The sequence below is a fragment of the Procambarus clarkii genome, chromosome 19 (assembly GCF_040958095.1).
Source record: "Procambarus clarkii isolate CNS0578487 chromosome 19, FALCON_Pclarkii_2.0, whole genome shotgun sequence".
In the NCBI taxonomy this organism is placed as follows: domain Eukaryota; kingdom Metazoa; phylum Arthropoda; class Malacostraca; order Decapoda; family Cambaridae; genus Procambarus; species Procambarus clarkii.
In genome coordinates this window covers 26,452,537-26,467,993 of record NC_091168.1, presented here as the reverse complement: position 1 = coordinate 26,467,993, position 15,457 = coordinate 26,452,537, and the positions used below count along the sequence as shown (strand labels likewise).

The following is a 15,457-nucleotide window of genomic DNA, read 5'->3' as shown; positions in this document are numbered from 1 at the left end:
CATCATCATGTCAAAAACTATTTGTGCAAAATACTGAGATTATTTTTGTTTGTCTTGCCATCCATATTATGAGCGTTTTCACATAAATGTTGCAATAAAAGATAATTAAAAAATAAGAGCTGTTTAAAGATTTGAAAACAGCTAACAATGTTCTCATTTAATGAAATTCTACACATCCAAGGAAATGTATGCATTACAAAATAAAATGGTTAGCTAATTTTAACTTACATTTAGAAAAAATAGGAATACCAATTCTAATTGTTTAAAGTTGTTTAGATTTGCGCAGTCCAAGGGTTAACAGTAAAAATGACAAGGCACATACATTCTAGTAGGCCAACTGACCCAGCAATATTGAGCGGGAGTAATTAACAGTGGCCAATGTGAAGAGACATATGTTTCAATTGGCCTATACTGACCTGCTATTACTAGGAGAGCTATTATTAACAGTGATTTGTGCCTTGAGAGGAGTAAAACGTTCATTATATTCAAGAAAAAGAAACTCGCGAGCGATGACACATGTAAAAAGCGTCGAATATTTTTTAAATATTATTTCCCTCGGTCAATACTCTTAATATATATCATTCCAAGAAAGCATTAATTAGTTCTGTCTACGTAAAATGAAAAACCCTATACTGTCGTACACAGTCATTTATATATATAATTGAAAAAATACGTGAAAAACACATGGAAAGACACGAGAACCTATAATAAAACGCTTAAAAGTAAGATACCGTGAAACGTGATAATCTATAATAATTACAGGTATGTAATGTTGACTCTTGCAGTGGGAGACGACAGTCTTTATACTGCTTCCTCCATATTTAAAATCCAGTCACCACTGAGGGAGTTTCGTCGAGTTGTACTCTTATCTGATTAATATCCCCGCTTTCTAAAGAGGTGTTATCCCGGTGTGTTTGGTCTACCGCTGGTTCACGCGCGGCTTGGGTAGCCTCTCCTAAACCTGGATATTTCATTAAGAATTCTCTCTCCTTTATCTTCTCACTTTGGATAAAATTCTCCATTTTCTCGCCAGCTCGTTGCTCATTTCTTCTTGTGATGGTGCTGAGTAAATTGACGAGGTAACCGAGACTGGGTTCTACCTTGATGATATCCATGTGGTCTATGTTAGGCACCGGCACGTGATAAATTTTCTGCTCCTGCTCATTCACCCACTGAAACAATGAGAATTGTGCGTATTAGATTAGTTTTACAGGACCGTTATAAGACATTCATGAAAATGGCAGACTAGTTTCTTCTTCATTGTGTTGGTGAATATCGTATATCAATCATTTAAGAGCTAGATTTAGATTTATTAATTACAATTGGTGTAAAGCGACTTCCGCGCCTGCTAAATTCTCATGTTCCCGCAGATACCTGAATGGTGTTATTTATTTATATTATTTATTTATTTATAAGAAGGAACACTGGGTTGTGAGAGTACATTGATGTTCTTACATTCTTCCATAGCCACTAACACGCATAGCGTTTCGGGCAGTTTTCTTTTCGGGTTGTTATATATCAACAATTCCACAGTAAGACATATGGATCTTACAAGTATCGTAAAGTATGTTGAGCAGCGACAAAGACATTTAGAATGATGACACGTGAGTTACAATGGGCTCGTAAAACATATTTAATGAATAGAATGATGCATAAACTAAGAAAATATTGATTTAGCACGTCGTTATAATAATATATGAGATAAGAGAGGAGTGGACCAAGTATTCACCTAATTGTATTCACCTAGTTGTGTTTGCGGGGGTTGAGCTTTGCTCTTTCGGCCCGCCTCTCAACTGTCAATCAAGACAGCTGAGAGGCGGGATACAACCCTGTGGAACATCAGTGTTAATTGGCAGTGTAGAAACCTGTCCTCTCGAATCGAACATCGCATTTTGACATAAATAACGGCCGAAATATGATGTACTTTAAATCATAGCGACATCATATTTTTATGTACAATAAATCGCAAAATTGACGGGTTGTCACTTTCCTCTTGGTGGGTCCTCGGTTAGGTTAGTGTCGGGCAATTTAGTACATCATTTTTGTGACGTTGTGATATCTTTAAAGTGCTCCCTGACCTCTGGTACCCTACCAAGCTATTTCTTTAAAAAGGTCAAATGTAACATACAAGGAAGAGCCGCTTCAAGCTCATCAAGCCACCATATAGGACAGAAAATAGGAGATGCCATTTCACCTCTATAGAATTATAAACCTGTGGAACCGCTTACCCGCCGAAGCCGTAAATGTCAGGACCTTACTTCAGTTCAAAATTCAGTTGGAAAATATCCTCGGGAATAATAGTGGAACCTTTGACCAAATGCTGGCTTCCAGTTTATCAGCTGTAGGCCTCAATGTTTATATTGGGGATCGTTAAGAATCTCCAATATAAACAACCCCAATATATTATATAGTGTTCGTTGGGACACCATCTACTCCAGGATTGCAAAGCTCGTATACTGGGACATGAGGCAGTATGAGCGAAGAGGTCATATGTAGATTCGAATGAGTTCTTGTCATTTTATGTGTGCATTTATGGTTTATTTTAAAACAGTGTATTATATATTTTTAATCTTCTAAAATATATATATGTTACCCTTCCAAAATGTGAGCAGAAATCTTGGTCATAGAAGACGAGATATTTCAGGGTTAACTGTTGCAAAGCATCCCTCCTTAAATGTTTATTCAAGTTTTTTCCTGAATTTACCTTGAAACCTTCATTCTCAACATTAACGCCTTTCCCAACATTTATACTCGTGCAGTTATCGGGTGGATAAACCCTTCATGCAAAATACACGTACCATCAAGAAAAATAAGAAGAACTGTGAACTGTAATGCCAATCCTGACCTTAAAAGCTTCCTAGAATGTTGTAACAAAACCCATGGGCACCACACCAGAAACAAATACCTATTTGATATTCTAAGAGTACGACTTAATCGAACTAGAAATGCTCTACAACTCGAGGGACCCAGAATGTGGAATGACCTTCCCAATCATGTCAAAGGCTGTACCTTTCTCAACCAGTTTAAGAAGATACAAACTAAGTACTACCTAATAAACTCCTTGAAACCTTCCTCACCCCTAAATGTCAACCCACGTCTTACTATTTTAAACAATGCTGTTCGTTGATCAACTTGTATAATTGCTATTTTCTGCCATGTTCCCCCCCCCCCCTTTTTTATTCTTTTTTTTATTACACAATTTATACTTTGAGCTCAATTTATACTTTAAGCTCAATTACTATTAAGTTTTAATCTAAGTGTTCCCCCCCCTCACCTTGCCCGAAACGCTATGCGTATTAGTGGATTTAGGTGTTGTATGTACTAGCTCTATCTATAAATCGAACATTATGTTTGTAATTCATCTTTAATGTATGTACCTTACCTGAATAAAAAAATCTAACTCCAAATCTAAATCTAAATCAGAGTCGCTAACACTCTAGTGGCTTCGACGAGGACAGCAAGCCAGCGGCTTGTCAAAGGGTCACCCTCCCAATTTGTCCTAATTACTTTTTCAAACTGGACTTTAAAATTCAACAGTGTTTCGGCTTTTACGGCTTCGCGGGTAGGCGATTCCATGGATTTATAACCCTGTGGGCGAAAAGCATCGCTTGTTCTCAAGTCCTACATTGTGGCTTGTTGAGTTCCTTGTTTGTTACATCTGACCTTTTGGAGAAGTTGTCTAGACCAACATCCTCCAACTTGTTCAGTATTTTAAAAGCTTGGATGAAATAAATATCCTTAAAACAGGAGCAGTAATTACGGGCTCACCATAGCCCGTGCTACTTGGAACTTGTTCCGAGTAGCTGAATCTATAACAACAACAGGAGCAGTACAGTTGGCTTCGCTCTCGACTCACAATCGGGGAGCCTGGGTTTGATTTCCGGGCGAGACAAAAAAAATGGCTGGGCACATTACCTGTCACCTCATTTCTCGATTCACTTAGCAGTAAATATAAGTACCTGGGAGTTAGGCAACTGATGTTGGGATACATCCTGGGGGAAGGGTCAGTAGTTCCACCTTGGGGGAACCTCGATACAAGGCCAAAGTATATATATACACAGGCTTCGGGGACAATGACATAGTCAGCAAGTAACTTTATTAAAGTAGTGGGTACTGGGAGCTTGCCACTAATGACAGTCAATCTGCCCCGTAGCGCAGTGGTAATGCACTCGTCTGGCACTTAGCGAGCGCATTGGTCTGGGTTCGTATTCTGGCTAGGGAGGATTGACAGGGCGCCAATCTTTAACTGTAGCCTCTATTCACGGTACCTACCAGAAACGCTTATAGTAGCGGGGTACTGCGAGCGTTGACACTAATGATAGTCAGCAAGTAACTTACTTTAAGACAGTGACGCATACTGCGAGCGTTGACAGTGCCGTCCCCGTCACCAGAGACGATGTGGGGATAATCCGGGAATCTATCGACGTGGTAAACCATCCTATGGGAAAGTAGTATCACATTAACCATCAAATTAAATGCTGTGTCAAGTAAATATAATTTAATTGGATCACACAAATCAGTGAAACACTGAAGCTGCAATATATATATATATATATATATATATATATATATATATATATATATATATATATATATATATATATATATATATATATATATATATATATATATATATATATATATATATATATATATATATATATATATATATATATATACTGAGAGTTGACTTAAGGCCTGGACTATGTTCTGGATTAAAATATTCTTATTGGTTGGTCAGTAAGGTATTGTAGAGGCTTTAATAACCCTCGGGAGGTTGATAGGGCTTAAGCCCAACACCGAACTTCTCGCTTAGTCGGTAATATTGTGGCAAGTTCCAGGTAACCCGGTAAGTTGAACAATCCTCCAGAGTGATAGGTCTTAGCAAGCTATTTTGGTAGTTTCAATAACCCTCAAGAGGTTGATAAGTTTAAAGCACAAATTCCAACCAAAAACACCTACTTTTCCACTGTAGGGATTCCTTCACCGTGTATGCAATGAATCTCCACTCCTGGAGCAGGAGCGTTGTGCAGCAGCCCCTTCGTGTCCAGGTACATTTCATACGCATCTGGTAATTCCATTGCCCTAGAAAAAACGAATATAAAAATTTTGCAATTTCAATGAATATTATGCAATCACCCAAAGCATTATATATTAATAAGTAAACTTTAATTAAAACCATTACAATGAAAATAATTATAGCGAAAATCCACTTCAACGAAACTTATTTCAACGTAAAATCACTTCAACGAAACTCATTACAACGAAAATCATAAGAATATTTATTTAGTCAATTTACCAGGAACGGTTTAGATGTCCCTCAAAAAATGCACGTGAAGATTGAGCTTTGAGAGATGCTAAAAATATTTATTATTTATTTATTTTATTTTATTTTATTTTATAAATTATTTATTTATTATTTATAAACAACGCATACCCCAACAACATATTCTAAGTCTAATGCCAGGCAGCAGCATTTAGATTGTCAGCTCACAGTGAAAATTGGCCAACAGGAAAGACTTTTCCAACGTGAGTGATGAACCCATGGAACAGTCCCATGGAACAGTCAATCTGCTGGAGCTGTCCAGTCTGGAACAGCCTACTCGTCAAAGCTGGCCAGTGTGGAACAGTCTAATCGCCATAGCTGGCCAGTCTGGAACAGTCTACTCGTCATAGCTGGCCAGTCTGGAACAGTCTAATCGCCATAGCTGGCCAGTCTGGAACAGCCTCCTCGCCAAAGCTGGCCAGTCTGGAACAGTCTACCCGTCATAGCTGGCCAGTCTGGAACAGCCTACTCGCCATAGCTGGCCAGTCTGGAACAGTCTACTCGCCAAAGCTGGCCAGTCTGAAACAGTCTACTCGCAATAGCTGGCCAGTCTGGAGCAGACAGTTTGAAATGCACCAGGAGAGAGAGAGAAACCCTTCGTAAGACTGCCCCCTGTCTCCAGGGAGGTTCCTGCCCTGCCTAGGAGAAGGGAAGTACCCTGGTCGGTACAGCGTCGTACTCGCTTCTTGCAGGCCGTGTTCGATCCCCCGATGGTTCAGGTGAATGGGTTCAGGTGTGAATGGTTTAGAGCTTTCATCCGACAATTGTCTTACATTGTCCTGCGGTACCGAATATAAAATGGTTTGTTTTTTCGCTGTTCTGGTTCCTTAATCTAACCTTACATACCGTCTACAAAGATCTTAATATTTTACCGGTCGCTACGTGCTCTCAAATCCCAGGCACAATGATGATATTATTCATATTTTCACATCTTAAAATTAGTTTAATACCAAATATCTAATGGTATTTAGACATTAATACCAAATATCTAATGGTATTTAGACATTAATACCAAATATCTAATAGTATCCAAATTAGTTTCATATCTAATGTCATAGATAAGTTGACATTCTACCTCCTGTCTGATTTGCCTTAAATTAAAACTTTCACAAGAAACACGTCCAAATGAGTTACCCATTCGAAAAATAGAAAAGTTTAAATATGCAGTACTTCGAACAACTCAAGTACTAACTCAAACATCTCCTTGAAGTTTGAGGTTGTGAAATTATCGTCAGGAGTCTGGATGAGGACCTCGTCAGGGCCCCAGAGCTCAGGTGAGGGCAGGAGGAACGCCAAGCTTGCTAAGGTCACCTGTTCTCTCCTTGCTGTCTGGGAGCTTAGGAAAGGTATTCCCAAGTTGTCTCCTGCAAAATAAAACATAGAAAGGTGTTTTAGCATATTCTACAGTTTATTTATTCTATCATACATCTACTTTCTAGAGATTTAAATTTATCTATCAGCACAGTACACAACGAATGTACGGATCTCTTCTTGTACCAGGAGGGTACATCATGTGTCAAGGTATCCTCCTGTACCAGGAGGGTACACCATGTGTCAAGGTATCCTCCTGTACCAGGAGGGTACACCATGTTTCAAGGTATCCTCCTGTACAAGTACGGTACACCACATGCCCAGCTATCTTCCTGTACCAGGAGGGTACACCATGTGTCAAGGTATCCTCCTGTACAAGTACGGTACACCACATGCCCAGCTATCTTCCTGTACCAGGAGGGTACACCATGTGTCAAGGTATCCTCCTGTACAAGCACGGTACACCACATGCCCAGCTATCTTCCTGTACCAGGAGGGTACACCATGTGTCAAGGTATCCTCCTGTACAAGCACGGTACACCACATGCCCAGCTATCTTCCTGTACCAGGAGGGTACACCATGTGTCAAGGTATCCTCCTGTACAAGCACGGTACACCACATGCCCAGCTATATTCCTGTACCAGGACGGTACACCACATGCCCAGCTATATTCTTGTACCAGGACGGTACACCATGTGTCAAGGTATCCTCCTGTACAAGCACGGTACACCACATGCCCAGCTATATTCCTGTACCAGGACGGTACACCACATGCCCAGCTATCTTCCTGTATAAACACGGTACAGGAAGATACCGTGTTGATGCTTTATTTTTGTCCATGTGGTGGTGTAGCGTGTGCTTGGGAGCACCCAGCGTGCAGGTTCGAATCCTCCTCATGGTTTCTACTGATTTCCTCATTGATAGATTACGTTAACATGATTTCTTTGATGTAATAATAATAGTGGTATAATAATACTGTCATTTCAGTTCAAAAACCTTGTAAATGGGAGTCTGGGAGAGACAGTTCTGTACAGTATCAAATATCTTCATTGTTATAGATAACTGTACACAAAAGTGCAGTTAGAGCTTGCAAACTTCACAGTGACTAACGACGTGTAAAAGTAAGTAATTATCAAAGGAAGGCACCAAGCCGGGAAGGCTATGTAGCCACGACGAATAACACAAAATTGTGTAATAATATAGAGTGAATAATACACAAACCTGTAGCATATACATTCACGGCCTTGACAGAGCCGTGAATGTATATGTAGCCACGACGAATAACACAAAATTGTGTAATAATATAGAGTAAATAATACACAAACCTGTAGCATATACATTCACGGCCTTGACAGAGCCCCCCCAAGCACCAGCGAGGGTGACCAGCGCTTCAATGTGCTTGTCCTTCCAGTGTTGAGACTTGTGGTTGAGGAAGTAGTGGATCAAGGGCGCCCCCATGCTGTGGGCCACCAGCACCACCTTCTGCTCCGTGCTCGCGTATGTCGTCTCGATCAGTTGCTCCAGGTCCCAGAAATACTCACCCATCTCGTCTGTAATGGCCACAACCAGTGAGTTATTGATCTCTTGTGAAGGGTCGACCGGTAAGCAATTATGTGGTCAAGAATGTTTCAGAGATATGTGATAGGGTTATAATTTTCCTTCCACAACACTAAGCAAAAATTTGAGGGAATTGAGGAAAAGTGTTTCATACGGCCTAGATTCCTAGATTTTCTCGGTCCTTATTTGTCGTAACACAAAAATTAACAGAAGGCGTTACTAAAATTACAAATTTATATACAATCTTGGACTTGAATGTTCTCTCGAAGGAAAGTATCTACCAAGTTTCTGCTCCTTCTGTTATAGAAGTTCACAATTATCCTATAAATACTGTGTTCCCTTTTAGCATGAGAATAAATATTAGGTAAGCTAAGCATAATCCTGTACAGTTATCTTCCTGTCTCAACACGGAACACTACATGCCCAGTTATCTTCCTGTACCAAGATGGTATACCACATGCACAGTTATCTTCCTGTACCAACATGGTATACCACATGCCCAGTTATCTTCCTGTACCAACATGGTATACCACATGCCCAGTTATCTTCCTGTACCAACATGGTATACCACATGCCCAGTTATCTTCCTTTCTTAGTGAAAGAAAACACATCAAATTAACAGTTATTATGTGTTAATTTAAGGACCACGGCGGCGCACGCGCTGGAGACAGCGTCTCGAGGGCTACACGCCGCCTCTCGCCGGAAACTACAGAGCTTGCGACAGAAAAACACACTGCTAGGCAAGTGTTTAGCGGCCTCTAGCGTCCTCTAGGTAGGCGAGCGACGGACTCAACCCCCCCCCCCCCCCAGCATACAATCAGCTGGAAGACTATCGATATCCAGTAACCCCCGATGGACAAGATGGACCGTGCTAAAATTCTAGCCCAGTCGGGTATAAAGGCAAGAGACGTCTTCTAGTGACCTCCACAGTTATAGCCAGATGCCCATCATACCCTTAGGGGACAGCTGGATGTGATCCACCAACTCCCGGAACCTCTAAACCAAGCCGCCACCGAATACCATCCGCTCCGCTGAAGATCCAACCGGAAAATGGAATAATCTATCAACGTCCCCGTGATAATTGCGGGAGGCGTTATATCAATCGTGGCCGTCGAAGTGGAATGCTTGCCAGCAGTATAAAGACCCATATTGAGAACTATGCCTCTTCAACACAAGTGAAGCTAACCGTCATTGTTATGGCGTTAAGATTCCTTGAACGAAGCATTAACGGTGCAGTGATCTGCACTGATTCTAAAGCAGCGCTACAAAGCCTAACTAAAATCGGGCAGAAAATCTTGCGATAGTCGCTGAGATCAAGAGAGCGGTGAGAGTATTAACCAATCAAGGAAGAATCGTCAAATTTCTAATTTCTGCGGATCCCCTCCCATGTTGGAATCTGTGAAAATGAACGAGCAGATGTGCTGGCTGCTGAAGGCGCTGAAGGAGACCATATTGAATACTTCATACCCAAGACTACTCTACAAATTAGAGGTATCATCAGGCAACATCACCGTGACAAGGTTACTGAGGAAAGGAGGACAGAAGAACAAATCAGTGAATCTGTACGCTCGTACAATGTGGTTGCAGCTGGCAATCCCAATCATTATGAACGAAGAGGAGGTGGCCGCGGGAGAGAATCAGTAATAGCAAGAATTTGTCTTGGATACAAATATCCATGGAGATTCGGAATGGAAACAACAGTTGAGCAGAGGAGTTGCAGTGATGAGAGTGGCGGACACCGCCTTGACCACCACCTGAGAGAATGTGAACACCTGAGAGACATTAGACATATGTGCAGAATAATAAACCCCACATTGTTTGAGTTAGGAAAACACTATTTGTCAAATATTGATACTGTTCTTAAAAGATTCCCCTATTTTGCACCCGCAAGATAACGTAAGATTTTAAGGGTTAACAGATGTTAATCTTCTTGTTTGAGGAGCTGTTCACTGGAGACAGTTAAGCAAGTCCCAGCTGTGTCTGGGTACAAGTGACAGGATGAACAACCCAGCGGGTTTTTTTCCTATTGGGGAGTGTTGTACATGCTGCTATGGCGGTGTGTCCACTCACAGGATGAGTGGCGCTGCCCAATAAACTCGCCCCACGGGGCAAAATTTTTAAGACCCAGCGGTCAAACTCGCGTCACCGTGTTTCGGCGGCCTCCAGGCAAAACACTTGTCTAGACTCTAGACGTTCGCTAGTCAAGCTTGAACCAGAGGAAGTTACAGGAGTTACAGGGAGTCCCAGGTAAGTCCACTACGGGCTCACCACAGCCAGTGCTACTTGGAACTTTTGTTCTGAGTAGCTGAATCTAAAACAAAAACAACATTGAACCAGGAGTCTCAGTCCCAATGTTACACACTTAATTCTTGCATACTTGTACACCCTAAGTGTTGAATGCTTCGTAATAGCTTACTTGGGGCCTTGCGGAAATCATAAGGAGCTCCCCTGACGGAAACACCCCGCTCGTAGCCAAGGGGAATGAGACTGCTGACTATATCGTGGAAGTAACTCAGGACGTAAAGATGGTCTTTGCTTAGCCACTCCACTGTTGATGTGTTTCCAAAACCAGGGATTCTGGTCTCCACGCCCGGGGCATTTCTGGTAGTGCGCGTCACATTGTCATATTGTAATTTCATGCCGTCAATCTGCAAATAGTAAAATCATGCATGTACACTAAATAAATATGGCTAAGGTCGCCCTGACCTTCCCGAACTCTATCTTGTGGTGGTTGATATTCAAAACCTAAATATTTGTGTAAACACCAATTCGTAACTGAATTTCAAAAGCATGCAATATAAAAATGTAACTTACGACGCAATCGATGTAGTAAGGAATAATATTCTCAATGTTAAACCACATTAAGAACCATTCACCAATCTCAGTTCGACAGGCGGTGATCAACTCCTCGTCGCTGTCAAACCTGGCCTCCATCTGGGACCCTCCACACCCCGGTACTGCAACATAATCACACATTTGAATTCATTTTAGTTTTAGAACATTTACATGAACACATTTAGTTTTAGAACATTTACATGAACACATTTAGTTTTAGAACATTTACATGAACACATTTAGTTTTAGAACATTTACATGAACACATTTAGTTTTAGAACATTTACATGAACACATTTAGTTTTAGAACATGATTCTAACATTTAGAATCATGTTATAGCCGGTCGGCCGAGCGGACAGCACGCTGGACTTGTGATCCTGGGTTCGATCCCAGGCGCCGGCGAGAAACATTGGGCAGAGTTTCTTTCACCCTATGCCCCTGTTATCTAGCAGTGAAATAGGTACCTGGATGTTAGTCAGCTGTCACGGGCTGCTTCCTGGGGGTGGAGGCCTGGTCGAGGATCGGGCAGCGGGGACACTAAAAAGCCCCGAAATCATCTCAAGATAACCTCAAGATATACTGTAATTTTAGGAAAAAACTGAAAATTCTACAAAAAATAAAATCCTAACATAATTTTTAAAAGAAAATTTAACATAATTTTAAAACGAGGGCTCCTCATATTTCTAAAAAAGAAAATTTATCATAATTCTAATTAAAGGGATTATATTAATTCTGAAAATCTCACTTATTTCAAAATAAATGAAGCCTTTGTTTATTTTAACAATGAACATTATAATTCGGATAAATTGCCATAGAGATGTAAATGCATATGACAAATTTATATTTATAGTTTTTGTGAAATATATTAGAAAGTAAAATGACTTACTGCCTTATTCTGTACATTTATACATTTTTGTGGGGGGCCTAAGATCTAAAGGAATTAAAGGTACTGCTAGAAATTAGATTTCGCAATTTCAACATTGTCCACCTGATATTTGGGTCTGTCTCTTCGTCTCTTATTTTTACCTAAGCTCAGAATCCATTTTGAAAGCCTATCTAAATCACAGTCCGTTCTCAGAGCAAATTCAATACCACGAGAGATCAAACCCCCATGTCAAACCACCTGGATAGTTACCTAGTTATTTGTGATCTGAAAGCATATTAAGGTTACAATAATATTCTACTTGTAAACTGGCAAGTGGACCTTTTGTCCTAAACAGAATGGTCTCAAGTTATAACTTTATTGTATTACGAATCATTTGTTTAAATGTAAAAAGTATATGCTGAAAACATTTTCTTTGAAAATCTGATGAATTTGGTTTTATGTAAACTAATTCTCGGGTACACTCAAATAGTTTTCGAATTCTATATTTCACATTTTCGTCAATAATACACCATATCATGGTAATCAAACACAATGAAACCTAACCTAACCTTACCAAATCTTAACCTAACCCAACCATGGATAGAGAGTATATAATAGCACTAGTTTGAGTGGCTTTAAATCCATTACCTCCAGGGGAATCTCTTCCCTGAGGGCAGGTTGTTAACTCGTCTTGTAGCGATTTTGTGTCTTCTTCTAAATATATTTCCCATCCTATTTTAGTATCTTCTTCAATTTGCAACTGTTGCTGTTCAATCCTGTTTAAATCGATTATATATATATGGTAAATAAGAGAAGTCCCAGGACAGTGGCCTACGGCACTCCTTAGGTCAATAATTAAGTAACCCTCTAGGACTTAACTCATTTATGCTGACTCTCTGTTTAATTTGAAATACTCATGCCTAGTCCAACTTAGGATGACCCCCTTCACCCCTCAGTACCACCATGGAGTCCATGCTGGTAATAGGAGGGTAAAAATACATAACATAAATAAAAACAAAATTGATACTAGACTTATACTTTAACCATTGTTTTATCCATTCTAGCATTGTACTATTTATTCTGTGTGCTTGTAATTTCCTTGTCAGTCTCTCATGTGGTATCTTATCAAAAGCTTTACCAAAGTTTGCGTATACTGCATCTACTGGGAGTCCTCTGTTTGCCGTTTCCAAAAATGTAGCAAGTTTGAAAAGCAGGATTTATTTTTACGAAAACTATGTTACGTTGATTTGATTTGATTGTTCACTGTGATATGATGAATGATTCTCTCCCTTAGGATTCTCTCAATGAGCTGAGTTTTCAGCTGATCTCTTTCTGCTTTTTTTTTAAATAAGCGATAATATTTACATATTTCCAGTGTAGGAAACTATTTGTTGGTTCAGATGTACAAGAATGTAACAACTCTTGTATATATCTCAAAAAAAAAATATATATATATTTTCTGAAAAGGAGCTTCAATGATAGACACAGTTCAGCCGCTTGTTCCTCAACAACTTTGGATTGAATTCCGTCCACACTTGGGAATGTTTAACCTTTGTCTGTCACTGCTTTTCCTGATTATATAGCATGTTATGGTGATATCCCTTAATTCAGTCTCTTCACCTGTATTTCTTGCCCTATTTTTCTAATGTTGTCTAAAATCTCTCGTGTGAGCACTGATATAAAGTATTCATTCAGAGTGTTTGCTGCCCTTTTATCGTCAATTATAACTTGGTTGGTCTCATATTTTATGGGTCCTACCAAGTCTTTTATTTTGGGTTTACTTCTTATACAGACACAGAACGACTTGGAATTCTTCTTTATATTTCGAGCAAGTTTTTCTTTTGGCTGATCTGATTTTTCGGGTGGCTGATTTTGAGGCCCTTCTGTATATGTCACAATCTATGTTGTTCATTGTGGATTGACACCTACCTGCTACCTGAGGTTTCGCTTTGTTATTACAACTCTTTTTACTGTCTGTGTCATCCATCTATTTCTCTTTCTTGGCACATATTTTTGAACAAGTTCAATGATGACCTTTTTGAAGTTTCCCCCCATGATACTTCCATATTTGATCTATTAACATCCTCCAGAAGGTGTTTTGTTATTCCTCTCATATTTCTTGAGAGGGTGATCTAGAAAGTTATCATCTGGGACGTTTACAGGGGTTTTATAATTGTAGTCCATCTTAGAATATTGTGAACACACGAAGGAGCGAACTTCTTCCCCTTCCTGTAACTGATCTCTCATGTCCTCTTCTCATGGTGGCACAAGAACTAGAATGCTGTTCTCTCAGGTGGGCTTAGTCACATACTGTATGAAAAAGGTGTTCTGTACCCGTTCAAGAAATTGTTCTCCTTCTGCTCGTGAGTTTAGATTCGCTCAATCTTTTGTCTCGCGATTAAAAGTCCCACAGTTTTAAGGGCTTGGGTTTCAGCTGCTGCACTGGTCACATTACGCAGATCAGTTACTTTGTGCCGTTGCCGTGTCTTCTCTCTAGCATACTCCCACTGGCAGTAGGCTACCAATTTCAAATAGTATATTGCACCATACAAATTCTGAGGATCTCACGTTGTTTAATTCCCCATTGTTTGGTACATTCAAGTTCTCTATTGCATACAGCATTACACCACCTGCTCTTGTTGCTCTGTCCTTTGTGAATGGTGCAGGGCGTCCTGGAAGATAGAATTCCCATTCACTCATGTCTTCTCGTCCCATGTTTGATGCCAATGATGTCTGGATTCTCACCCCCCCAGTGTGTGCATAGCATGCACAACCCGTCCTCCTAAGATTTCCCAACGTCAGGAAACTGTTGTACTAAAGGCTAAAAATCGTCGTATTATAAATTGGTAGCGGCTCGCGAAATTGACATACTGTTCCGTTTTCAGTTTTGGGAATATGTAGTAGACCTGATAAGTGGAAAAATAAGTCGGGAGTTGATACATTAGACAACTGACGACTAGAAAGGTGGGGTCCAAGAGCTAGTGCAAGCACACATAGTAAACACAAATAGTAAATATACACACACACATTTGAGATTTTAAAAACAGCGTGTGTGCCTTCATATATGACAAGAGAAATATAGGATCCCTAGTCTGGTATAACTATATTAGTCTGGTATAACTACCACATATCTTCAATAAAGTATTAGAGAGACTGATTAAAAGGGGGTTCGTAAAAAGCAGATCATACGAGTTTTGTATCCAAACATCAATGTGTGACTCATCATAGATGTAAAGTGCCTTGTATAGTGACTGTTGTGAACCTCTTGTTGAATCACTTGATATAAAAAGATTATTGATGTGAATATGTATTTGTGTAAATGATTATATATATATATATATATATATATATATATATATATATATATATATATATATATATATATATATATATATATATATATATATATATATATATGTCGTACCTAGTAGCCAGAATGCACTTCTCTGCCTACTATGCAAGGCCCGATTTGCCTAATAAGCCAAGTTTTCATGAATTAATGTTTTTTCGTCTACCTAACCTACCTAACCTAACCTAACCTAGCTTTTTTTGGCTACCTAA

The 15,457-nt window shown here is 39.7% G+C and overlaps 1 protein-coding gene across 2 annotated transcripts in view; it reads right to left on the bottom strand.

Moving 5' to 3' along the window:
• Nucleotides 1-118: 118 nt before the first annotated feature.
• The window catches only part of LOC123752501 (lysosomal phospholipase A and acyltransferase-like), a 44,737-nt gene continuing 29,398 nt past the window's right edge, over nt 119-15,457 (bottom strand). For both annotated transcript variants that reach the window (XM_069327197.1, XM_069327195.1), the window contains exons 2-8: nt 11,010-11,152; nt 10,612-10,843; nt 7,964-8,188; nt 6,519-6,690; nt 4,963-5,085; nt 4,339-4,438; nt 119-1,172 (exon numbers count right to left, since the gene is read on the bottom strand). In XM_069327197.1, the coding sequence (XP_069183298.1) occupies nt 822-1,172; nt 4,339-4,438; nt 4,963-5,085; nt 6,519-6,690; nt 7,964-8,188; nt 10,612-10,843; nt 11,010-11,129 (1,323 nt within the window). In that variant the 5' untranslated portion in view covers nt 11,130-11,152 and the 3' untranslated portion in view covers nt 119-821. The remainder of the gene's footprint in view (nt 1,173-4,338; nt 4,439-4,962; nt 5,086-6,518; nt 6,691-7,963; nt 8,189-10,611; nt 10,844-11,009; nt 11,153-15,457) is intronic.